Source organism: Bombina bombina, chromosome 2 (genome assembly GCF_027579735.1).
Source record: "Bombina bombina isolate aBomBom1 chromosome 2, aBomBom1.pri, whole genome shotgun sequence".
NCBI lineage: Eukaryota > Metazoa > Chordata > Amphibia > Anura > Bombinatoridae > Bombina > Bombina bombina.
Window position 1 is genome coordinate 531,868,374 of NC_069500.1, and position 26,357 is coordinate 531,894,730.

At 40.5% G+C, this 26,357-nt stretch overlaps 1 protein-coding gene across 2 annotated transcripts in view; it reads right to left on the minus strand.

Annotated features, from left to right (window-relative positions):
• Window positions 1-26,357, minus strand: part of IPO4 (importin 4) — a 722,238-nt gene that overhangs the window by 664,063 nt on the left and 31,818 nt on the right. For both annotated transcript variants that reach the window (XM_053702364.1, XM_053702363.1), the window contains exons 3-4: window positions 19,063-19,142; window positions 12,858-12,899 (exon numbers count right to left, since the gene is read on the minus strand). In XM_053702364.1, coding sequence (XP_053558339.1) covers window positions 12,858-12,899; window positions 19,063-19,142 — 122 coding nt within the window. The remainder of the gene's footprint in view (window positions 1-12,857; window positions 12,900-19,062; window positions 19,143-26,357) is intronic.

A 26,357-nucleotide genomic window follows, 5' to 3' on the forward strand; every position in this document is an offset into this window, starting at 1 on the left:
TGCAATATTGCTAGGATTTATTAAGGTCTTAGAAAGATTACTGGATATGTATTTCATTACTGTATGTATTAAGTCATTATCTTTGTTAATTGCATTTTAAAAGCTGATCCTCAGAAATCAAATTAAAACATTTTACGCCACTAGAAGGAGGTCAAGAACCCATACAAGCTTTAAAACCCTCCCACCTCCCATCTCTCTCTTAGTTTTATGTATAGCTGAATAGAGAATAGGAAGGAAAGGTAGGAAAGGCAAAGCAGGGTCTATAGAGGTTGATTAGAATTGTCACACAAAAATGTAAACGGACGGGGTCTGTGGACCATCACCATTCCGAAAGAAAATAATCAGGAAAGCATACATTTTGTTTCCTTTCGTAAAATTATGATGGTCCACAGTCCTCCATAACAATATTATGGAAAGGGTGGGACAATTTTTCAGGCAGTTCTTATTTAGCCAACACTGCGGCCTGAAGGACTTTCCTGCCAAAAGCTGCTTGCTAAAAAGGAAAACCTAAAAGCGATAAACTCTGAAAAAAGTATGCAGATAAGACATGTTGCAGCTTTGCAAATCTGCTCCAAAGATGTAAAATGTTTAAAAAACACACAATGTTGCAATTGTTCTTGCAAAAAGAGATGTAAGGCTCTTAGAAAGGTGACCTTCCAACTCTCAAGAAAGTCTTGAATACCTTCTTTTGAGTTAAGAGGCAAATGCTACCTTACTAGATTTAGTAGTGAAAAATCAAAATAGAAGTTTGACTAAAATCTATAGTTGCTTGGAGATAGAACTTCAAAGAGTTTACTATGATCAGATTATGTAATATCTGCTACTTAGAGTTAGCAGGATATAAAAACAATGAAGGGACAACCATCTCTTGATTGGTATGTTCCTTTAGAAAGAAAATATTTGGTACAAAGTATAGCCTTCACCTTGCAATAGTGAGAAATGTAAAATCACAGACAAGGTTATCGATTTAGAAACTATTTATAGTAAACAGATTGCTAAAAGAAAGAGTACTTTGCCAGTTAATAGACAATAGCAATGTAATGCAAATGTTCAAGAGAAGAACCTTGTAATATATAGAAAAGTAAGTTCAGATTCCAGGGTGGTAAAATAGGTTCCATCAGTGGCCTAATTCTAACTAACGCCTGAACAAAACTCTGAACCTCAGGAAGTTTAGCTTAATTCCTATGAAAAAGAGATAAGTCAGAAAATAGTTGACAAACCCTTGACCAAGTCATCCTGAAAACTAAAGGTTTCTAGGAATTTTAAACGATCCCAAGAAAACCCTCTGGAAGAAAACCATTTAAAGTATGTCTTCCAATGTTGTGCTAAATCTCTTGTGTTACAGGCTTTCTGGCCTGCAATAAAGATTCAATGACTGAATCAAATAAATCTCTGTGCAAAAACTAGGCGTTCAAACTACACGCCATTAAATTAGACATTAGATCTTGATAGAAAAGAGAACCTTGAGACCTGAGTTTTAGAAAGAGAGAGCTATGGAAAGACATCTGCACTAGGTCCGCATATCAAGTCCTGCGGTGACAGGCTGGAGCAACTAATATTACTAACGTTGACTCCTGTTTTATCCAAGAAAAACACTTGAAATAAAAAAAAATAAAAAAAACAGGTATGCTAGTTGAAGTCCCATGGACATAATCAAGGTGACTAATATGTGCACCTAGGATCTTTTTATCTTGCACAATAGCTTGGAAGTGTGAGATTTAAGTGAGAGGCTATTACAACTCGCATGTAAGGCTAAAAGCCTAGCTGCTTCGTAGATCACCTTCATGAGAGCTCATTTATAACAGTGAAACTCCTAGCAGGGTCCTCTATCCCTTTGTCTCCCATAATTGTTACCGTACTTATTAGACCCATGTTTTTAGCACTGCAGAATCTGTTGGCGCTCTACAAATAACTGATAATTATAATAATAATAATAATAATAGAACTATGTCCTGTCAGCCCACTGGATCAATAAGTGATCAAAAATGTCCTATGGAGAGACCACTCATGAATGGACCGATGCACTGCTGGAATGATCCACCACCAAGTTGTTCACACATGGTATTGTGATTGCCAATAGGGATCTAGAATTCCTCTCTGCCCAAGACAACGTAATAAACACTTTCTGCATTGCCATTGGACTGCAGAAAATCCCTGAGATCATCTATATAGGCCAACGCCATGTCGTCTGACTGGAAACGGATAAACTCTCCTCCTCTAATAGAGGCCAGGGCTGACCTGCCCGAAGTTCCCGGAATGTTGGTCGGTAACCTTGCCTCAAGGTGATGCCAAACTTCTTGCAATCTTCGAGAAACCCAGACAGTCCCCCAGCCTGAGAGACCGGAGCTCTTTGGTACAATAGACCAAGACTAACCAAGGAAGGATGTCTCAAGGGACAAAGACAGACTTTGTGTATTTAAGAAAAAGACTGACAGAGAAATCCAAAGCAATCTGTGTGCCAAATGTAGATAATTAACTACTAATGTAGCATAGCCACTAAAGGGGTCACGAGTGAAGAGGGGGCTAAAGAAACAAATGGATGGAGCTCATTGAAGAAAGCGACACAAGCGCTGAATCTTAATAATGCAAAGTTCCGTAAGGAAAATAGATGCATAAGGATTGAGTCTATTATGACTCCTGTAAATGCTACCCTCATTGCAGGATATAAGGAGCTATATGTACATTGATACTCAAACTATTGTCTTGAAAGACAGAGGTCTGAGAGTAAGAGCAACAGCTGTTGACAGGAAATAAGCTTGCACTAGATAATAGCCAGATAAGGATCAACTGGAATGTCCTGGTTCTGATTACCGACAAGAGTGTATCCCACACAGAGTGGCAAACTGGCAGAGTTTTGCAGATATACAAAACCTTAAGGAACTGAAAATCATCCCTATGTATAGGGAAGTGCAGATAAGAATCCTAGAGGTCTATAGTAGTCATAAACTGACCCTTGATTAAGGGAAAAAGACCATGAAGGATGTTTTCATTATACAAGAGGGAATCCAGACCAATATGTTTAGGGATATGAAAGCCAGGGAAGGACTGTATATTCCTTGGATAAAAAAAAAAAAGATTGGGGTAAAATCTCTTGACCCTTAGATTACATGGGTACTAGGATTAAATATGACCATATCCTCCAAATTCTTTTGTAAATGTTGCCACTCTTAAAGATCATAGACAACATTTATATAGGGCAGCTGGTCAATCAGAGGGCCTCTGTTTCAAAGAAAACAAAAACATTCAATCCCTTGAAGGATAAAAGAATCAGTCTGGATATCCAAACTATTTTCAGGGTAGAACCTGAAATGTAGAAACCTATACATAAGTTTATACAAAGTTTAAAAATCTGTACATGACATAAGCATCAGGTGTACTATACATGTACCTACTTAAGTATTTGCACATAGACTGTTATGTGGCCTTCCTGACTAAGGAGTAGCACACAGATACTTGTAAATCCATGTCCAGAGTAAGTAGAGACCGTGTATACTCACAAAGTAAATATACAAAGTGCATAGTAAATGAAAATATTCATAATTAATGCTAAGTTTCTGCATGATAAATGTATGTGCATACATATAAATCACTCATACAATGAAATAAGAGATGCCAATGGATCTTATCAAATAGTGAAAATATTCATGACCAATGTCCATTATCTGCATGAAAGAACTTTACTGTATATATAATATACATAACATTGTTATAAAGAGATATTTTATTAATCCTTGCCTGAGAGCTCCTCTGGATTATATATACTCTAATATAGATATAACACACTAAAAATAATATATAGTAAAAAACAATAATGCAATATATGTTAAATGTAAGTACCCATTTGGCTGTCATTTATGTTCATCTGGATTTGGTTTGGTCGATCTCCACATGAGGTGCCCTTCTGTTTTGCGTTTGCTTTATAATATTGCAATATACAATGAATTAATATATTTTACAATTTTATATTTTTTATTTGCAATTAAGCTGCTATCCTTAACACAAATGAACAATTATACTAATTCTTGCAAAAGATGAAGAAAGATGAGACAGCGCTAAAAAACTTTCAGTCTACAACAGATACAAAATCTATTACATTTTATTCAAATAATAACATTTTTGATGTGATATATTTAACAAATATCACCAATGTGAAACCACATACAGCGAAGGGAATACCCATAAAAAACAAACAAACAAAAATATATAAAGAAATAAAAAATACTTGCATTATGTATATAATGGCGATGGTCCGCTTGACAGCAGTTGGAATCGTGAACACTCAAACTACAAACCACAGACAGGATTACTGGCGGGCATCTCCTTACAACCCCACTACACGTTTCAAGTATAACGCCTCTTCCTCAGGTGGATTACTCTACTGGTAAGCACCTCCCTATTTATACATGAGACTCCATGATACGTTATAGACATACATAGATTCTGAGTATATCATCCTCTCATAGAGAGAGAATCATAACAAATTGCCAAATTATACAGTACCTTGTAAAACATAGTACGCATTATACACATTTTATGCAAAACTTAGACAACGTGTGTTATTTATATACTTCCAAGTATTGTATTAGTATTTCATAATAAAGTATTTATCCATACATATAACAGGGCAGATGGCATGAATGAATTTAATAATTACTAGGTGTTCCTTTAATCCAATATACTTGGTTTAATGTTGGGAATAGTGATGATATTGTACCCTTTTATTCCCCTGTGTAGATGAGGGTAAAGCTTACTAGAAATAATTTGTGAAAATAATAACACTATGGGTAATAGACAACCACCAGTAATGGTGCATTTACCTTATTAATTTAGGATTTATAATGTGTATTAAGTAGAAGTGTGAACACATCACTTATACAATCTGCAGTTACCATTATCAAAAACGCTTCATTGGTTTTATTGAGATGGGAAAGTCGAATAATATACTCATTAGTAAAATGTAACTATGTAACCAAAAGTTAATGGATATAGTGTATCCATTTGGACATTGCAAGTAATGTCAATGTGACACAGATTTAAGATCATCCCTCTAGCCTATGTAATAGATGGGAGACGTAGGGTCCTCCGTAATATAACATGCGTGAAATTCATAAACTTGCAGTCTGTCAGATGGATATGAATGCCTAGTAAATAGTGTTGAATACTTAGTAGGCTTCATTATATAAGAAATTGGAAGGCACACAACAATTACTAGGACCATGATAGGCTTACCACCGTAGAACAAGGGGTGGAGACTTTTGCTATGGGGTGGGATAAGAATAAGCGATCAGCAATTGAAAGAGCGGTCATACCGACTAGAACTTTTTAAGTGCAGATGTTAGCTACGGTTATGAGTAAGACAGCAATGAGGCTGTGATCCATAATGGAGAAATACTGTGAATGGTAGCATGTTAGAATGTATGTGGGACAACGATCCCTGAACTTATAAATATGTAGCACTACTTGGAAGAAAGGGCTTTACCTTTCGTCGTCTCCCTGGTAACACATACCTGCTACATGGCCAATCAATGGATAGGCTTGATTTGTAGGAGGGGGTTGGATGACTATCAAAGCACGGATTGCTCAGTTACCAAGTTGTAAGGATTTAAAATGACTGAATGCCCATAACTCCGGCTTGTCATTTTTGTAAAAACATTGAGAAAGGCCAGCATAACGGCCGAAAAGAGTTTGTTATATTACTCGTGCTTTACACCCCTGGCACCTAAAGTCGACGTATCCAGCTATCGGCCAGGAAACAGGGGGGTGTAACACTATTTTTATAGTTGGTGGTGGGGTGTGAGTAGCAAGGTTTCCTGTTTTTATTATTAATAAAGTTTACATTTTGGCCTATTTACTCTGTCATATGAGGGTGAATGCTTTACGCCCCTAGATTTTTTCTCTACTGTCAATGGGAGTGTGAGTTTGAGGTTCTGATTTGATTGGCAGAGATCAGCCCCAATTAAGAAATATAACAACATAAGATGTCCTAACATTGCATGTTTTCATTAACAAATCTACAAACACATTATATATTTGTTTAGTAGTGGGGTGTTATTTAAACCCAACCAAATAATCATTATAAAAACAGAATTTATGTTTACCTGATAAATTACTTTCTCCAACGGTGTGTCCGGTCCACGGCGTCATCCTTACTTGTGGGATATTCTCTTCCCCAACAGGAAATGGCAAAGAGCCCAGCAAAGCTGGTCACATGATCCCTCCTAGGCTCCGCCTTCCCCAGTCATTCGACTGACGTAAAGGAGGAATATTTGCATAGGAGAAATCATATGATACCGTGGTGACTGTAGTTAGAGAAAATAAATCATCAGACCTGATTAAAAAACCAGGGCGGGCCGTGGACCGGACACACCGTTGGAGAAAGTAATTTATCAGGTAAACATAAATTCTGTTTTCTCCAACATAGGTGTGTCCGGTCCACGGCGTCGCTGCCTTACATATCTGATCAACAGAAGCCTTGTTCTTGAAGGCCCATGTGGAAGCCACGGCCCTAGTGGAATGAGCTGTGATTCTTTCAGGAGGCTGCCGTCCGGCAGTCTCATAAGCCAATCTGATGATGCTTTTAAGCCAAAAAGAGAGAGATGTTTGTCTGAAATCCTTTGTAGCCTCTAAATAGAATTTTAGAGCACGAACTACATCCAAATTGTGCAACAAACGTTCCTTCTTTGAAACTGGATTCGGACACAAAGAAGGCACGACTATCTCCTGGTTAATATTTTTGTTAGAAACAACTTTCGGAAGAAAACCAGGTTTAGTACGCAAAACCACCTTATCTGCATGGAACACCAGATAAGGAGGAGAACACTGCAGAGCAGATAACTCTGAAACTCTTCTAGCAGAAGAAATTGCAACCAAAAACAAAACTTTCCAAGATAATAACTTGATATCAACGGAATGTAGGGGTTCAAACGGAACCCCCTGAAGAACTGAAAGAACTAAATTAAGACTCCAAGGAGGAGTCAAAGGTTTGTAAACAGGCTTGATTCTAACCAGAGCCTGAACAAAAGCTTGGACATCTGGCACAGCCGCCAGCTTTTTGTGAAGTAAAACAGATAAAGCAGAAATCTGTCCCTTCAAAGAACTTGCAGATAATCCTTTCTCTAAACCTTCTTGAAGAAAGGATAGAATCTTAGGAATTTTTATCTTGTTCCATGGGAATCCTTTAGATTCACACCAACAGATATATTTTTTCCATATTTTATGGTAGATTTTTCTAGTTACAGGCTTTCTGGCCTGAACAAGAGTATCAATGACAGAATCTGAGAACCCTCGCTTTGATAAAATCAAGCGTTCAATCTCCAAGCAGTCAGTTGGAGTGAGGCCAGATTCGGATGTTCGAACGGACCTTGAACAAGAAGGTCCTGTCTCAAAGGTAGCTTCCATGGTGGAGCCGATGACATATTCACCAGATCTGCATACCAAGTCCTGCGTGGCCACGCAGGAGCTATCAAGATCACCGATACCCTCTCCTGTTTGATCCTGGCTACCAGCCTGGGAATGAGAGGAAACGGTGGGAACACATAAGCTAGGTTGAAGCTCCAAGGTGCTACTAGTGCATCCACTAGAGTCGCCTTGGGATCCCTGGATCTGGACCCGTAGCAAGGAACCTTGAAGTTCTGACGAGACGCCATCAGATCCATGTCTGGAATGCCCCACAATTGAATTATTTGGGCAAAGATTTCCGGATGGAGTTCCCACTCCCCCGGATGAAATGTCTGACGACTCAGAAAATCTGCTTCCCAATTTTCCACTCCTGGGATGTGGATTGCAGACAAGTGGCAAGAGTGAATCTCCGCCCATTGAATTATTTTGGTCACTTCTTCCATTGCCAGGGAACTCCTTGTTCCCCCCTGATGGTTGATATACGCAACAGTCGTCATGTTGTCTGATTGAAACCGTATGAATTTGGCCTTTGCTAGCTGAGGCCAAGCCTTGAGAGCATTGAATATCGCTCTCAGTTCCAGAATATTTATCGGGAGAAGAGATTCTTCCCGAGACCAAAGACCCTGAGCTTTCAGGGGTTCCCAGACCGCGCCCCAGCCCACCAGACTGGCGTCGGACGTGACAATGACCCACTCTGGTCTGCGGAAGCTCATCCCTTGTGACAGGTTGTCCAGGGTCAGCCACCAACGGAGTGAATCTCTGGTCCTCTGATCTACTTGTATCGTCGGAGACAAGTCTGTATAATCCCCATTCCACTGACTGAGCATGCACAGTTGTAATGGTCTTAGATGAATTCGCGCAAAAGGAACTATGTCCATTGCCGCGACCATCAAACCTATTACTTCCATGCACTGCGCTATGGAAGGAAGAAGAACAGAATGAAGTACTTGACAAGAGCTTAGAAGTTTTGATTTTCTGGCCTCTGTCAGAAAAATCCTCATTTCTAAGGAGTCTATTATTGTTCCCAAGAAGGGAACTCTTGTTGACGGAGATAGAGAACTTTTTTCTACGTTCACTTTCCACCCGTGAGATCTGAGAAAGGCCAGGACAATGTCCGTATGAGCCTTTGCTTGTGGTAGAGACGACGCTTGAATCAGTATGTCGTCCAAGTAAGGTACTACTGCAATGCCCCTTGGTCTTAGCACCGCTAGAAGGGACCCTAGTACCTTTGTGAAAATTCTTGGAGCAGTGGCTAATCCGAATGGAAGTGCCACAAACTGGTAATGCTTGTCCAGAAAGGCGAACCTTAGGAACCGATGATGTTCCTTGTGGATAGGAATATGTAGATACGCATCCTTTAAATCCACCGTGGTCATGAATTGACCTTCCTGGATGGTAGGAAGAATTGTCCGAATGGTTTCCATTTTGAACGATGGATCTTGAGATCTAAGATTGGTCTGAATGTTCCCTCTTTTTTGGGAACTATGAACAGATTGGAGTAGAATCCCATCCCTTGTTCTCCTAATGGAACAGGATGAATCACTCCCATTTTTAACAGGTCTTCTACACAATGTAAGAATGCCTGTCTTTTTATGTGGTCTGAAGACAATTGAGACCTGTGGAACCTCCCCCTTGGGGGTAGCTCCTTGAATTCCAGAAGATAACCTTGGGAGACTATTTCTAGCGCCCAAGGATCCAGAACATCTCTTGCCCAAGCCTGAGCGAAGAGAGAAAGTCTGCCCCCCACCAGATCCGGTCCCGGATCGGGGGCCAACATCTCATGCTGTCTTGGTAGCAGTGGCAGGTTTCTTGGCCTGCTTACCTTTGTTCCAGCCTTGCATTGGCCTCCAGGCTGGCTTGGTTTGAGAAGTATTACCCTCTTGCTTAGAGGATGTAGAACTTGGGGCTGGTCCGTTTCTGCGAAAGGGACGAAAATTTGGTTTATTTTTAGCCTTAAAAGACCTATCCTGAGGAAGGGCGTGGCCCTTACCCCCAGTGATATCTGAAATAATCTCTTTCAAGTCAGGGCCAAACAGCGTTTTCCCCTTGAAAGGTATGTGAAGCAATTTGTTCTTGGAAGACGCATCCGCTGACCAAGATTTTAGCCAAAGCGCTCTGCGCGCCACAATAGCAAACCCCCGAATTTTTCGCCGCTAATCTAGCCAATTGCAAAGTGGCGTCTAAAGTAAAAGAGTTAGCCAATTTAAGAGCATGAATTCTGTCCATAATCTCCTCATAAGAAGAATCTTTATTGAGCGACTTTTCTAGTTCATCGAACCAGAAACACGCTGCTGTAGTGACAGGAACAATGCATGAAATTGGTTGTAGAAGGTAACCTTGCTGAACAAACATCTTTTTAAACAAACCCTCTAATTTTTTATCCATAGGATCTTTGAAAGCACAACTATCTTCTATAGGGATAGTAGTGCGTTTGTTTAGAGTAGAAGCCGCCCCCTCGACCTTGGGGACTGTCTGCCATAAGTCCTTTCTGGGGTCGACCATAGGAAACAATTTCTTAAATATAGGGGGAGGGACAAAAGGTATGCCGGGCCTTTCCCATTCTTTGTTTACAATGTCCGCCACCCGCTTGGGTATAGGAAAAGCTTCGGGGGGCCCCGGGACCTCTAGGAACTTGTCCATCTTACATAATTTCTCTGGAATGACCAAATTGTCACAATCATCCAGAGTAGATAACACCTCCTTAAGCAGAGCGCGGAGATGTTCCAATTTAAATTTGAATGTAATCACATCAGGTTCAGCTTGTTGAGAAATTTTCCCTGAATCTGAAATTTCTCCCTCAGACAAAACCTCCCTGGCCCCCTCAGACTGGTGTAGGGGCATGTCAGAACCATTATCATCAGCGTCCTCATGCTCTTCGGTATTTTCTAAAACAGAGCAGTCGCGCTTTCGCTGATAAGTGGGCATTTTGGCTAAAATGTTTTTGATAGAATTATCCATTACAGCCGTTAATTGTTGCATAGTAAGGAGTATTGGCGCACTAGATGTACTAGGGGCCTCCTGTGTGGGCAAGACTGGCGTAGACGAAGGAGGGGATGATGCAGTACCATGCTTACTCCCCTCACTTGAGGAATCATCTTGGGCATCATTTTCTCTAAATTTTGTGTCACATACATCACATCTATTTAAATGAGAAGGAACCTTGGCTTCCTCACATACAGAACATAGTCTATCTGATAGTTCAGACATGTTAAACAGGCATAAACTTGATAACAAAGTACAAAAAACGTTTTAAAATAAAACCGTTACTGTCACTTTAAATTTTAAACTGAACACACTTTATTACTGAATATGTGAAAAAGTATGAAGGAATTGTTCAAAATTCACCAAAATTTCACCACAGTGTCTTAAAGCCATAAAAGTATTGCATACCAAATTTGAAAGCTTTAACTCATAAAATAACGGAACCGGAGCCGTTTTTATATTTAACCCCTATACAGTCCCTGGTATCTGCTTTGCTGAGACCCAACCAAGCCCAGAGGGGAATACGATACCAAATGACGCCTTCAGTAAGCTTTTTCTATGTATCTGAGCTCCTCACACATGCATCTGCATGCCTTGCTTCCCAAAAACAACTGCGCATTAGTGGCGCGAAAATGAGGCTCTGCCTATGATTAGAGAAGGCCCCCAGTGAAAAAGGTGTCCAATACAGTGCCTGCCGGTTATTTAACATAATTCCCAAGAATAAAATAACTCCTCAAAGCTATAAACTATTAAAAAAGCTTATAAATCAATCGTTTTAGCCCAGAAAAATGTCTACCAGTCTTTAAAGCCCTTGTGAAGCCCTTTATTCTTATTTAATAAAAATGGCTTACCGGATCCCATAGGGAAAATGACAGCTTCCAGCATTACCAAGTCTTGTTAGAAATGTGTCATACCTCAAGCAGCAAAAGTCTGCTCACTGTTTCCCCCAACTGAAGTTAATTCCTCTCAACAGTCCTGTGTGGAAACAGCCATCGATTTTAGTAACGGTTGCTAAAATCATTTTCCTCTTACAAACAGAAATCTTCATCTCTTTTCTGTTTCAGAGTAAATAGTACATACCAGCACTATTTTAAAATAACAAACTCTTGATTGAAGAATAAAAACTACATTTAAACACCAAAAAAACTCTAAGCCATCTCCGTGGAGATGTTGCCTGTACAACGGCAAAGAGAATGACTGGGGAAGGCGGAGCCTAGGAGGGATCATGTGACCAGCTTTGCTGGGCTCTTTGCCATTTCCTGTTGGGGAAGAGAATATCCCACAAGTAAGGATGACGCCGTGGACCGGACACACCTATGTTGGAGAAATAGGAATAGTTCATGTACATGATTTACATAGTTCTCTAACAGCACAACATATAAAGACTTTCCCTCTCAGTCAAATATCTATCAGGCACAAAACACATAAAAAAATCATTAGAAGTAGGCCTCAACTGTTGTAGCTGAGATATAGTCACAGAGGCTCCGGATTGAGAGAGAAAAGCCCGGAAACATTGAGGGGCAGAGCTACTGCTGTGAGTAAAGCCGGTGTCTTTGTATAATAATAAAAAAAAAAAAAACTTTTGGCTGTTTGAGAATAAAATATATTGCACCAAGCATAATAGGCATATAAACCCTATCAAAATGTGTTCCACAGCCTGCATTACTCAACCGCATCATGAACTAAGCTATTGCCAGTTCTCTTAAAGGGCCATACACATAATTCTTAAAAGTGCTCAAATAAAAAACTCTTAAAGCTACCAGATTGTTAAAAAGGGCCTAAAGCTTCTCTTATAATGTTCCCAATGCTAGTAGAACTGTTAGGGATATGATATGGAGAAAAAAATCCGTCATGAGGGGAGCAGGTTAAGTCCACATGAGCTGCACATAATTTTAAACATGGTTACTCTGGTTGGTGCTTATGCTTAGATAGAAGGCAGGGCTTGACAAATATGATGAGAAAATATAGGAACCAGTACATAAAAAAAGGTTCCTTCTACCAAGCAACCTAAGATACAAACAAGGGTGACACAGGTGTTTTATAATTTTCCTAGACACGTACAAAACATAGAAATGGACTGCCCTCTCAAACCAGACTGGGTGCACATCCCATGTCACTCCAAATATCCCAGCATTGGGTATTCAGTCAGCGGCAATCACAGACAGCTGCACAACTCTCAGTGACTCAGGCAATTAAACCCAGGCCAGAATGGGTGCAAAACCCATATGGAAAATTACAAAACAAAAATATTGACACAACACAACAGAGTTCCTCACAAATCAGTGTCCTTTTATTTCATTATAAAATCTGTTATTGTTCTGATAACGCCATATTGATCTTAAAAATGTTCTAATATTGACACTGTGTAGAGGGGAGTGTTGTGCTAAAACTACAAAAAAAAAAAAAAAAAGATGATTTTAAATAAATAACAAAAAACAAATTGCCAAAATATATGAAGTAGAGAGTGAATAACTTACTCTGGTTCCCGCTGAATGGTTTCTAGAAGAAGAGACTTGAGGCTGAAAAAAAAGAAAATTAATTTGCATTTAAAGAAAAATACAAAAAAAGCAAACCTATCAAAAACAAAAGAAGTGAGAAAGATATGTACAGGGGAAAAAAAGTTATGTTATTGAGCGGCACAGTAAAAAAACATAATTTATGCTTACCTGATAAATTCCTTTCTTCTGTTGTGTGATCAGTCCACGGGTCATCATTACTTCTGGGATATAACTCCTCCCCAACAGGAAATGCAAGAGGATTCACCCAGCAGAGCTGCATATAGCTCCTCCCCTCCACGTCAGTCCCAGTCATTCGACCAAGAAACAACGAGAAAGGAGTAACCAAGGGTGAAGTGGTGACTGGAGTATAATTTAAAAAATATTTACCTGCCTTAAAACAGGGCGGGCCGTGGACTGATCACACAACAGAAGAAAGGAATTTATCAGGTAAGCATAAATTATGTTTTCTTCTGTTATGTGTGATCAGTCCACGGGTCATCATTACTTCTGGGATACCAATACCAAAGCAAAAGTACACGGATGACGGGAGGGATAGGCAGGCTCATTATACAGAAGGAACCACTGCCTGAAGAACCTTTCTCCCAAAAATAGCCTCCGAAGAAGCAAAAGTGTCAAATTTGTAAAATTTGGAAAAAGTATGAAGCGAAGACCAAGTTGCAGCCTTGCAAATCTGTTCAACAGAAGCCTCATTCTTAAAGGCCCAAGTGGAAGCCACAGCTCTAGTGGAGTGAGCTGTAATTCTTTCAGGAGGCTGCTGTCCAGCAGTCTCATAGGCTAAACGTATTATGCTACGAAGCCAAAAAGAGAGAGAGGTAGCAGAAGCTTTTTGACCTCTCCTCTGTCCAGAATAAACGACAAACAGGGAAGAAGTTTGGCGAAAATCTTTAGTTGCCTGCAAGTAGAACTTGAGGGCACGAACTACATCCAGATTGTGTAGAAGACGTTCCTTCTTTGAAGAAGGATTTGGACACAGGGATGGAACAACAATCTCTTGATTGATGTTTCTGTTAGTGACTACCTTAGGTAAGAACCCAGGTTTAGTACGCAGAACTACCTTGTCTGAGTGAAAAATCAGATAAGGGGAATCACAATGTAAGGCTGATAACTCAGAGACTCTTCGAGCCGAGGAAATAGCCATTAAAAACAGAACTTTCCAAGATAACAATTTTATATCAATGGAATGAAGGGGTTCAAACGGAACACCCTGTAAAACGTTAAGAACTAAGTTTAAACTCCATGGCGGAGCAACAGCTTTAAACACAGGCTTGATCCTAGCTAAAGCCTGACAAAAAGCCTGGACGTCTGGATTTTCTGACAGACGCCTGTGTAACAAGATGGACAGAGCTGAAATCTGTCCCTTTAATGAGCTAGCTGATAAACCCTTTTCTAAACCTTCTTGTAGAAAAGACAATATCCTAGCGATCCTAACCTTACTCCAGGAGTAACCTTTGGATTCGCACCAGTATAGGTATTTCCGCCATATTTTATGGTAAATCCTTCTGGTAACAGGCTTCCTAGCCTGAATCAGGGTATCAATAACCGACTCAGAAAAACCACGTTTTGATAAAATCAAGCGTTCAATTTCCAAGCAGTCAGCTTCAGAGAAGTTAGATTTTGATGTTTGAATGGACCCTGTATCAGAAGGTCCTGTCTTAGAGGTAGAGACCAAGGCGGACAGGATGACATGTCCACTAGATCTGCATACCAAGTCCTGCGTGGCCATGCAGGTGCTATTAGAATTACTGATGCTCTCTCCTGTTTGATTTTGGCAATCAATCGAGGAAGCAGCGGGAAGGGTGGAAACACATAAGCCATCCCGAAGTTCCAAGGTGCTGTCAAAGCATCTATCAGAACTGCTTCCGGATCCCTGGATCTGGACCCGTAGCGAGGAAGTTTGGCGTTCTGGCGAGACGCCATGAGATCTATCTCTGGTTTGCCCCAACGTCGAAGTATTTGGGCAAAGACCTCCGGATGAAGTTCCCACTCCCCCGGATGAAAAGTCTGGCGACTCAAGAAATCCGCCTCCCAGTTCTCCACTCCCGGGATGTGGATTGCTGACAGGTGGCAAGAGTGAGACTCTGCCCAGCGAATTATCTTTGATACTTCCATCATTGCTAGGGAGCTTCTTGTCCCTCCCTGATGGTTGATGTAAGCTACAGTCGTGATGTTGTCCGACTGAAACCTGATGAACCCCCGAGTTGTTAACTGGGGCCAAGCCAGAAGGGCATTGAGAACTGCTCTCAATTCCAGAATGTTTATTGGCAGGAGACTCTCCTCCTGATTCCATAGTCCCTGAGCCTTCAGAGAATTCCAGACAGCGCCCCAACCTAGTAGGCTGGCGTCTGTTGTTACAATTGTCCAGTCTGGCCTGCTGAATGGCATCCCCCTGGACAGGTGTGGCCGATAAAGCCACCATAGAAGAGAATTTCTGGTCTCTTGATTTAGATTCAGAGTAGGGGACAAATCTGAGTAATCCCCATTCCACTGACTTAGCATGCATAATTGCAGCGGTCTGAGGTGTAGGCGTGCAAAAGGTACTATGTCCATTGCCGCTACCATTAAGCCGATCACCTCCATGCATTGAGCTACTGACGGGTGTTGAATGGAATGAAGGACACGGCATGCATTTTGAAGCTTTGTTAACCTGTCTTCTGTCAGGTAAATCTTCATTTCTACAGAATCTATAAGAGTCCCCAAGAATGGAACTCTTGTGAGAGGAAAGAGAGAACTCTTCTTTTCGTTCACTTTCCATCCATGCGACCTTAGAAATGCCAGAACTAACTCTGTATGAGACTTGGCAGTTTGAAAGCTTGAAGCTTGTATTAGAATGTCGTCTAGGTACGGAGCTACCGAAATCCCTCGCGGTCTTAGTACCGCCAGAAGGGCACCCAGAACCTTTGTGAAGATTCTTGGAGCCGTAGCCAATCCGAATGGAAGAGCTACAAACTGGTAGTGCCTGTCTAAGAAGGCAAACCCTAGATACCGGTGATGATCTTTGTGGATCGGAATGTGAAGGTAAGCATCCTTTAAATCCACAGTGGTCATGTACTGACCCTCTTGGATCATGGGTAAAATTGTCCGAATAGTTTCCATTTTGAACGATGGAACTCTTAGGAATTTGTTTAGAATCTTTAAATCTAAGATTGGCCTGAAAGTTCCCTCTTTTTTGGGAACCACAAACAGGTTTGAGTAGAACCCTTGTCCTTGTTCCGACCGCGGAACCGGATGGATCACTCCCATTAATAACCGATCTTGTACGCAGCGTAGAAACGCTTCTTTCTTTATCTGGTTTGTTGACAACCTTGACAGATGAAATCTCCCTCTTGGGGGAGATAATTTGAAGTCTAGAAGATATCCCTGAGATATGATCTCTAGTGCCCAGGGATCCTGAACATCTCTTGCCCAGGCCTGGGCGAAGAGAGAGAGTCTGCCCCCCACTAGATCCGGTCCCGGATCGGGGGATCTCGGTTCATGCTGTCTTTGGAGCAGCAGCAGGTTTCCTGGCCTGCTTGCTCTTGTTCCAGGCCTGGTTAGGCTTCCAGCCTTGCCTGTAACGAGCAACAGCTCCTTCCTGTTTTGGTGCAGTGGAGGTTGATGCTGCTCCTGTTTTGAAATTCCGAAAGGGACGAAAATTAGACTGTCTAGCCTTAGCTTTGGCTTTGTCTTGGGGTAGGGCGTGGCCCTTACCTCCTGTAATGTCAGCGATAATTTCTTTCAAACCGGGCCCAAATAAAGACTGCCCCTTGAAAGGTATATTAAGTAATTTGGACTTAGAAGTAACATCTGCTGACCAGGATTTTAGCCACAGCGCCCTACGTGCCTGTATGGCGAATCCTGAGTTCTTAGCCGTAAGTTTGGTTAAATGTACTACGGCCTCCGAAATGAAAGAATTAGCTAGTTTAAGGACTCTAAGCCTGTCCGTAATGTCGTCTAGCGTAGATGAACTTAGGTTCTCTTCCAGCGACTCAATCCAAAATGCTGCCGCAGCCGTAATCGGCGCGATACATGCAAGGGGTTGCAATATAAAACCTTGTTGAACAAACATTTTCTTAAGGTAACCCTCTAATTTTTTATCCATTGGATCTGAGAAAGCACAGCTATCCTCCACCGGGATAGTGGTACGCTTAGCTAAAGTAGAAACTGCTCCCTCCACCTTGGGGACCGTTTGCCATAAGTCCCGAGTGGTGGCGTCTATTGGAAACATCTTTCTAAATATTGGAGGGGGTGAGAACGGCACACCGGGTCTATCCCACTCCTTAGTAACAATTTCAGTTAGTCTCTTAGGTATAGGAAAAACTTCAGTACTCGCCGGTACCGCAAAGTATTTATCCAACCTGCACAGTTTCTCTGGTATTGCAACGGTGTTACAATCGTTGAGAGCTGCTAAGACCTCCCCTAGTAATACACGGAGGTTCTCCAATTTAAATTTAAAATTTGAAATATCTGAGTCCAATCTGTTTGGATCAGAACCGTCACCCACAGAATGAAGCTCTCCGTCCTCATGCTCTGCAAGCTGTGACGCAGTATCAGACATGGCCCTAGCATTGTCAGCGCACTCTGTTCTCACCCCAGAGTGATCACGCTTGCCTCTTAGTTCTGGTAATTTAGACAAAACTTCAGTCATAACAGTAGCCATATCTTGTAATGTTATCTGTAATGGCCGCCCAGATGTACTAGGCGCCATAATATCACGCACCTCCCGGGCGGGAGATGCAGGTACTGCCGCGTGAGGCGAGTTAGTCGGCATAACTCTCCCCTCGCTGTTTGGTGAAATTTGTTCACATTGTACAGATTGACTTTTATTTAAAGTAGCATCAATACAGTTAGTACATAAATTTCTATTGGGCTCCACCTTGGCATTGGAACAAATGACACAGATATCTTCCTCTGAGTCAGACATGTTTAACACACTAGCAAAAAACTTACAACTTGGTTATAATCTTTTTTAGCAAAAACGTACTGTGCCTCAAAGAGGTACTAAACGATTAAATGACAGTTGAAATAATGAACTGAAAAACAGTTATAGCATCAAACTTTAAAACAACACAACTTTTAGCAAAGGTTTGTTCCCATTAGTAAAATAATAATAATTAAATTTGACATAAAAAATACAAAGCAACGTTTTTATTCACAGTCACTATAAGAATTCTCACAGCTCTGCTGAGAGAATTTACCTCCCTTCAAAGAAGTTTGAAGACCCCTGAGATCTGTCAGAGATGAACCGGATCATGCAGGAAATATAAAAGTAACTGACTGGAATTTTTTGATGCGTAGCAAAGAGCGCCAAAAACGGCCCCTCCCTCTCCCACACAGCAGTGAAGAGAAACGAAACTGTCAGAAATAAAGGCAAAAAAAGCTGCCAAGTGGAAAATAATGCCCAAAGATTTATTCACACAGTACCTCAGCAATGTAAACGATTCTACATTCCAGCAAAAACGTTTACATGATAAATAGTTATTAAAAGGATTAGTGACCTTTAACAGAGTAGTTCCGGTGAAATACCATCCCCAGAATACTGAAGTGTATACATACATGTCATTTTAACGGTATGGCAGGATTTTCTCATCAATTCCATTCAGAAAATAAAAACTGCTACATACCTCAATGCAGATTCATCTGCCCGCTGTCCCCTGATCTGAAGCCTTTACCTCCCTCAGATGGCCTAGAACAGCAATATGATCTTAACAACTCCGGTTAAAATCATAGTAAAAAACTCTGGCAGATTCTTCCTCAAACTCTGCCAGAGAAGTAATAACACGCTCCGGTGCTATTGTAAAATAACAAACTTTTGATTGAAGTCATAAAAACTAAGTATAATCACCATAGTCCTCTCACACATCCTATCTAGTCGTTGGGTGCAAGAGAATGACTGGGACTGACGTGGAGGGGAGGAGCTATATGCAGCTCTGCTGGGTGAATCCTCTTGCATTTCCTGTTGGGGAGGAGTTATATCCCAGAAGTAATGATGACCCGTGGACTGATCACACATAACAGAAGAAAATGTAATAATTCGATATTAGTTATTTACAAAACATGAATTAATACAGAATGTGTCAGGGGATGTATGGGTAAAAGCTTCAGATGATAATGTGTACAAGGAAGTAAAAACGCAGGATGAGGTTAAAGAAAAATATGATGAGGAGATATTGATTCTCATACTCACATCTCTTGTTGCTCGCCTGTTATGGACTTCCAAGATTTAATGAGTCGTCTGCGCAGTAAGACTGCAGCAAACTGACGAATCTAAAATAGATACAAATTTGTTCAGAAATATATATTAACTACTGAACGGGCTTTGATGAAAATATGGATCTGTATTAGAATTGTGTAAAATATAGGAATGTAGTAAACCTATAAACTATGGCACCTAACATGCATGTAAGTGATGCTCAGGCAATGTTACACGTATATGCCTATAGAGCCTGATAAAGGTAAATAAATTAATATATGAAAGCATTTCACTTTTCTCTACCTTTTTATTACCATTTAACTATATCATTTAACTATAAAAAAAAATGTAGAAACATCACTAATAATATAAGACATTTCATAAAAAGAAAACTACACATATTGCAAACTAAAGAAAATTAATATATTATACAATATTAATAATTAAATAAAGCAGGTAAACAATATTTAGAAGATAATAATTAAGAAAATAGTACAATCACATAATGATTGTTCGAAAGTTAAAAAGTAACTTACTAAAAATTTAAAAATTACAGCTCAACAGGCTGACACAGTCTAATTTGTTTTACACCTTCCCCCACGCTTAAAGTGATGCTAAATTTTCTACAAATGCACATTAAATTATTAATCCTCAAGCAGATACAGCCTAGATCGCTATGTTTCTTTTAGCTCAATCGTTTGTTTTTAAATTTATATATTACTTTCATCGCATTATCGATGTTTACTTCACCCCCGGCATTACTTCCTGCTCTATTCATGTACTGAGGTAGAGAGCGGTACCACCCGCTCTCTACGTCATTCTATGGGCATCGTGTTTTTAAAGCTTCATTGAATCGATTGTATTTTATGCTTGCCTGTCAATGTGCTCTGCTGCGATGATGTTAATACTTTGTTTCGGATCAAATGCAGGAAATCTTGCGCGTCTCTGCATGTTATGTGACACGCCGTATTCTAATGTAAATGTAGCGCAGCGCTATGCTAAAGAGGGGCGTGTGTGTCTTACAAAGTCGCCGGCTGGCCCGGCTTTTGATTGGAACATGAGAAAACGTGACCCCTCCCCCCAAAAAAAAAAAAATGGGTTGAATGTACGGGCAGAGGAACGGCGGCAAAATATAAAGATCGAAAAAAGTAATCTTTCTCAATAATTTAAAATGTATGTGATTTCATGGATGAAAGTGCCTTTTTTTATTTCTAGCAGATGGAATGTTGGATGTTGTTATAGTTTACCATCACTTTAATTATAGACTAACATCTTGCTACAATCTACTCTATTAAATAGCTCTACATGTTAACTCCTTATAGTCATAATTAAAACAAAAGAAAACAATAAAAGTACAAACATATCAAGTTCAGATGCAAAGATGTATTTGAGCACTCGTACTCAATTATCTCTGAGCAAAATTAATTTTGTCCAAGAAGGAAATAAACACATAAAAATTATACATATTATAACCCCCAAAATACAGCAACTATTTGACGCGAACTATAAACCCCTACATAACCATGTCCAACATACCCTACAAAACTGGAGAGACAAACCACTGTCGTGGTGGGGCAGAATTCAAGCCATAAAAATGTCAATCCTACCCAAGATACTGTATATACTAGAAACAATACCTATAACTCTCCCTAAACCCTACCTTCAAAGACTTCAACAATGCATCAACATGTTCATTTGGGGACGACAAAAGCCCCGTATAAACGCAGCCACATTATATCGCTCCCTTAGGGGGGGAGGATTAGGAGTTCCCCAAATAGAAACATATTACCATTCAGTGGCCCTCCAATATATCTTAGATTGGCATAATAAGAGTGGAGTTAAAGCCTGGTTATCCCTAGACTCCCAGATATTAAGAACACCTAAACCAGGCTCACTCTGCTGGATCCCTAATAACATTCGAACCACCCCATGTTCAACGTCCCCCCTCTATAGACACATCCTAGAAACTTGGGACCAACTAGTCCAGAGATACCCAAAACTGTCCTCACCACAGTCACCCTTAACCCCAATTTCCCCGAACATGGAATTTTCAGGAGGTTACACTCCACTAAAAAACGCCAAGGCCCCACGGGAACTCCCTGAAACAGTACCTATGATCACTCTACTAGAAAATCGAAAGCTCAAACACAAAGACAGCTTAACGACCATATTAAGGGGCGCATTCACATCATGGTTGAAACACTCTCAATTGCACCACTACATCCACAATAATCATGCAAGAGAGGACTTGATAAGATCCCCTACTCCCTTTGAGCAACTATGTCTCTCAGAGATACCCTTTAAAGGAACTATGTCGCGAGCCAAAAAAGCCCTTGAAACCGCGAAACAACAAACCCCACCACAATTCACAGTACAGTGGCAAAGAGACTTAAACATCCAAATAGAAGACAAAGACTGGCAGATAATCTATCACAACACACGTAAGTCATCCACCTCCACAAAAATCATTGAGATGAACTTCAAAGTCCTCATGCGTTGGTATTTGACACCACAAAGGTTACACAAAATATACCCTTCCTCAACAGCACAGTGCTGGAGGGGATGCGGAGAAGTAGGTACCATGGCTCATATTTGGTGGCAATGCCCCAAACTACGCACATTCTGGAGCTCAATAGAAGGGGCACTACAAAACACATTAGGGGAGACATTCACACTCACTCCAGAAATAGTGTTACTAAACCAAAATCCAGAACTCCACTGCAAATTACGCACTACACTGACTAGGATATGTATAAACAGTGCGAAAGTGCTGATCGCACAGCAGTGGAAGTCTGTATTAACCCCAACAGCTTCACAGTGGCTATCAAAGGTTTCTGAAATCATTCAGCTGGAGCAGTACGGGTATTATAAAAGGAATCAACTAAACACATTTCTAGAAGTCAAATTCTATTGGGAGACACTTCTTAACACAATAAAAGGCCCTCCCTGACTTGGTGACTTTGTCTATAAACACACAAAACTAGAACACATTACAAATATACATTAAACTCTTCCAGTGATTATTATTATTGTTACGTTAGACATAAATGTTATTCATCTATAGATTATTAATCTCAATTTTGAGTGCAATGTACAAGCCAACCCCCCTTCCACCCCTCCCCTATTGTTCACATCCCCTCTGTCTGTTCCCCGAGAATATACAGGGGAGACCCTACAACCAAAGGACTATTCAATGCCACTAATTTAAATGTATTATACCATGTACCACCCTTGTGTTATAAACATTGTACTTGTCAACTTATCATTTGAAAAAAACAATAAAAATCATTTAAAAAAAAAAAAAAAAAATTATACATATTATTAACAAATGTAACAACCATCTTACAATCAACTCTCCCTAAAAGGCAGAGGAGACCTAGGCATATTGATCTAAATGTTTCATTACTATTATTCAACTAAATAACATATGCCACAGTGCTTCACAATCAATAGACAAATAGTAGTACAGAAGTCAGCACTCATTGGTCTTGTGTAATAAAACTTAACATTTAATAACTTGACTTCTGTACTAATATATATATATATATATATATATATATATATCCACAGGATTTAGTCTATAATAAAAAGGTTATATTAATTGCCACCCCTAGATGGCAAAAAATCACCTTGTTGATAACGTTCCATTGAAAACTGAAAGAGTTTGTCATATGGATGTTGTCAAAGTCTAGCCACTGTTCACACTTCACCACAACTTTTTACATTGTTTATGTGTTTCCTGATCCTTGTTCGGACCTCCCTTGCAGTTTTGCCCATGTGCTGCTAGTGGCATAATATGCACTCCAGCATATTAAAATGATTGTACTTTAGTTTATAACATTTTATCATATAATCAAAAACATAAGTTAACAATTACAGTATTACCATTGTTTTTCCCCCTTCATCCGCCTCCAATTTATTTTATTGATTACGATATATGATAAGATGTTATAAATAAAAGTAATATTGAAAAAACAAAGTCAGGATCCACATTCACTTACATCAAAATTTACCATCACTTTAATCACAAATATGGATCTATAATTGGACAAAAAAAGTTAACATCAAATATTTTAGCCGGACGTATGTATGTACGTACGTACGTACGTACGTACGTACGTATGTATGTATGTATGTATGTATGTATGTATGTATGTATGTATGTATGTATATATATATATATATATATGTTCCAATGGATTGTCCCCACTTGTAGCGCAAAAAATCTCTCTCCAACGAAAAGTAAAACTTCCTTTATTGTAGTATCAAAAGTAAAAACATGACAGCCTACACACGACTGTAATAAAGCACTTAATATAAAAACACAGTGTCAGTGATCTGAACCACATGCAGACATGTTTCGTGCAGTTGCGCACTTGATCACTGCTTGAAAGCAATCCTGATCACACCTGCTTTATAGCACTTTTCTTAAAGAGACATTTGTAAATGTTAGACACTGTGTGCTTGAACTCTCTCTTTACTGCCTATCCTTTGTTGAAGAACATGTTTCAAAAAGTTATTTAATACATTTGCAGAAATTTTTTTCTCTTCTACATGTATATTAATAATAATATGATGTTAACTTTTATATATTAAGAATTTTTTCTCTTCTACATGTATATTAATAATCATATTATTAATATACATGTAGAAGAGAAAAAATTCTTAATATATAAAAGTTAACATCATATTATTATTAATATACATGTAGAAGAGAAAAAATTTTCTGCAAATGTATTAAATAACTTTTTGAAACATGTTCTTCAACAAAGGATAGGCAGTAAAGAGAGAGTTCAAGCACACAGTGTCTAACATTTACAAATGTCTCTTTAAGAAAAGTGCTATAAAGCAGGTGTGATCAGGATTGCTTTCAAGCAGTGATCAAGTGCGCAACTGCACGAAACATGTCTGCATGTGGTTCAGATCACTGACACTGTGTTTTTATATTAAGTGCTTTATTACAGTCGTGTGTAGGCTGTCATGTTTTTACTTTTGATACTACAATAAAGGAAGTTTTACTTTTCTTTGGAGAGAGATTTTTTGCGCTACAAGTGGGGACAATCCATTGGAACATATTCTATTTACTCAGATGCTGACTACAGACCGGCTCAGTCTCCACAGCTGCAGATCTCCATACACTCTGAGCCAATTGCTCCCCAGCGTGTTACCGGACAGTGAGTGGTATACAGGTACCTTTTGAAATTATATTGCTAAAGTCTATGTGTGCGCTACTTACTTACAAAGTGTTCTTATATATATATATATATATATATATATATATATATATATATATATATATATATATATATATATATATATATATATATATATATATATATACACACACACACAGGTGGCCCTCGGTTTACAACGGTTCAATTTACACCGTTTCAGAATAACAACCTTTTTATCCAGTCATGTGACTGCTATTGAAAAGCATTTAGAAGCAGTGCATTTATTAAAATAGCCAGTAGGTGGAGCTGTCCGCTTGTGTTGCAGCAAAGCCAAGCAAGCTGAAATTAATCAGTTTAACCAGACCTGAGCTATTGAGCAGATATCAAAGGAACAAAATCTTCCTGTCTATAAATCAGTCCATATTGGAATGCATAGAAAGAACTGTTTGCAGAAAAATGCAAGTGAAGTCTGTGTTGTGTGATTATTTTATTAGGTTTATAATGCTGTTTAGCAAATGTTTTTGTTCATTTAAATTAGTTTAATTATATATTCTGTGTTGTGTGATTATTTTATTAGGTTTATAATGCTGTTTAGCATTTAAAGTCTTCATTTTAAAGCTTTAAAAATAATGTATTAGGTGTTACTTATGACAATTTTGAGAGGGGCCTGGAACCTAACTCCCTCACTTCCCATTGACTTACATTATAAACTGGGTTTCAATTTACAACGGTTTCGATTTACAACCATTCCTTCTGGAACCTAACCCCGGCGTAAACTGAGGGCTACCTGTATATATCCTATATAATAAAAGGCCAAGTGTGTTTGTCCAAAGCTGTCATGCGCAGTAGAGACTGCGCACGAGGACAAACACACCTGGCCTTCCAAATGTCAGTGTCTTCCTCCTGGCGTCGCGTGTGGTGGAGTGGGCGTGGCCGGCCGGTGCGGGTGGGTGGGGCGAGAGCACAAAAGAGAGAGGGGGAGAGCGAGCACAAAAGGAAGGGGGGGAAAGAGCGCAAAAGAGAGGGGGGAGAGAGCGCAAAAGAGAGGGGGGAGAGAGCGCAAAAGAGAGGGGGGAGAGAGCGCAAAAGAGAGGGGGGAGAGAGCGCATAAGAGAGGGGGGAGAGAGCGCATAAGAGAGGGGGGAGAGAGCGCAAAAGAGAGGGGGGAGAGAGCGCAAAAGAGAGGGGGGAGAGAGCGCAAAAGAGAGGGGGGAGAGAGCGCAAAAGAGAGGGGGGAGAGAGCGCAAAAGAGAGGGGGGAGAGAGCGCAAAAGAGAGGGGGGAGAGAGCGCAAAAGAGAGGGGGGAGAGAGCGCAAAAGAGAGGGGGGAGAGAGCGCAAAAGAGAGGGGGGAGAGAGCGCAAAAGAGAGGGGGGAGAGAGCGCAAAAGAGAGGGGGGAGAGAGCGCAAAAGAGAGGGGGGAGAGAGCGCAAAAGAGAGGGGGGAGAGAGCGCAAAAGAGAGGGGGGAGAGAGCGCAAAAGAGAGGGGGGAGAGAGCGCAAAAGAGAGGGGGGAGAGAGCGCAAAAGAGAGGGGGGAGAGAGCGCAAAAGAGAGGGGGGAGAGAGCGCAAAAGAGAGGGGGGAGAGAGCGCAAAAGAGAGGGGGGAGAGAGCGCAAAAGAGAGGGGGGAGAGAGCGCAAAAGAGAGGGGGGAGAGAGCGCAAAAGAGAGGGGGGAGAGAGCGCAAAAGAGAGGGGGGAGAGAGCGCAAAAGAGAGGGGGGAGAGAGCGCAAAAGAGAGGGGGGAGAGAGCGCAAAAGAGAGGGGGGAGAGAGCGCAAAAGAGAGGGGGGAGAGAGCGCAAAAGAGAGGGGGGAGAGAGCGCAAAAGAGAGGGGGGAGAGAGCGCAAAAGAGAGGGGGGAGAGAGCGCAAAAGAGAGGGGGGAGAGAGCGCAAAAGAGAGGGGGGAGAGAGCGCAAAAGAGAGGGGGGAGAGAGCGCAAAAGAGAGGGGGGAGAGAGCGCAAAAGAGAGGGGGGAGAGAGCGCAAAAGAGAGGGGGGAGAGAGCGCAAAAGAGAGGGGGGAGAGAGCGCAAAAGAGAGGGGGGAGAGAGCGCAAAAGAGAGAGCGCAAAAGAGAGGGGGGAGAGAGCGCAAAAGAGAGGGGGAGAGAGCGCAAAAGA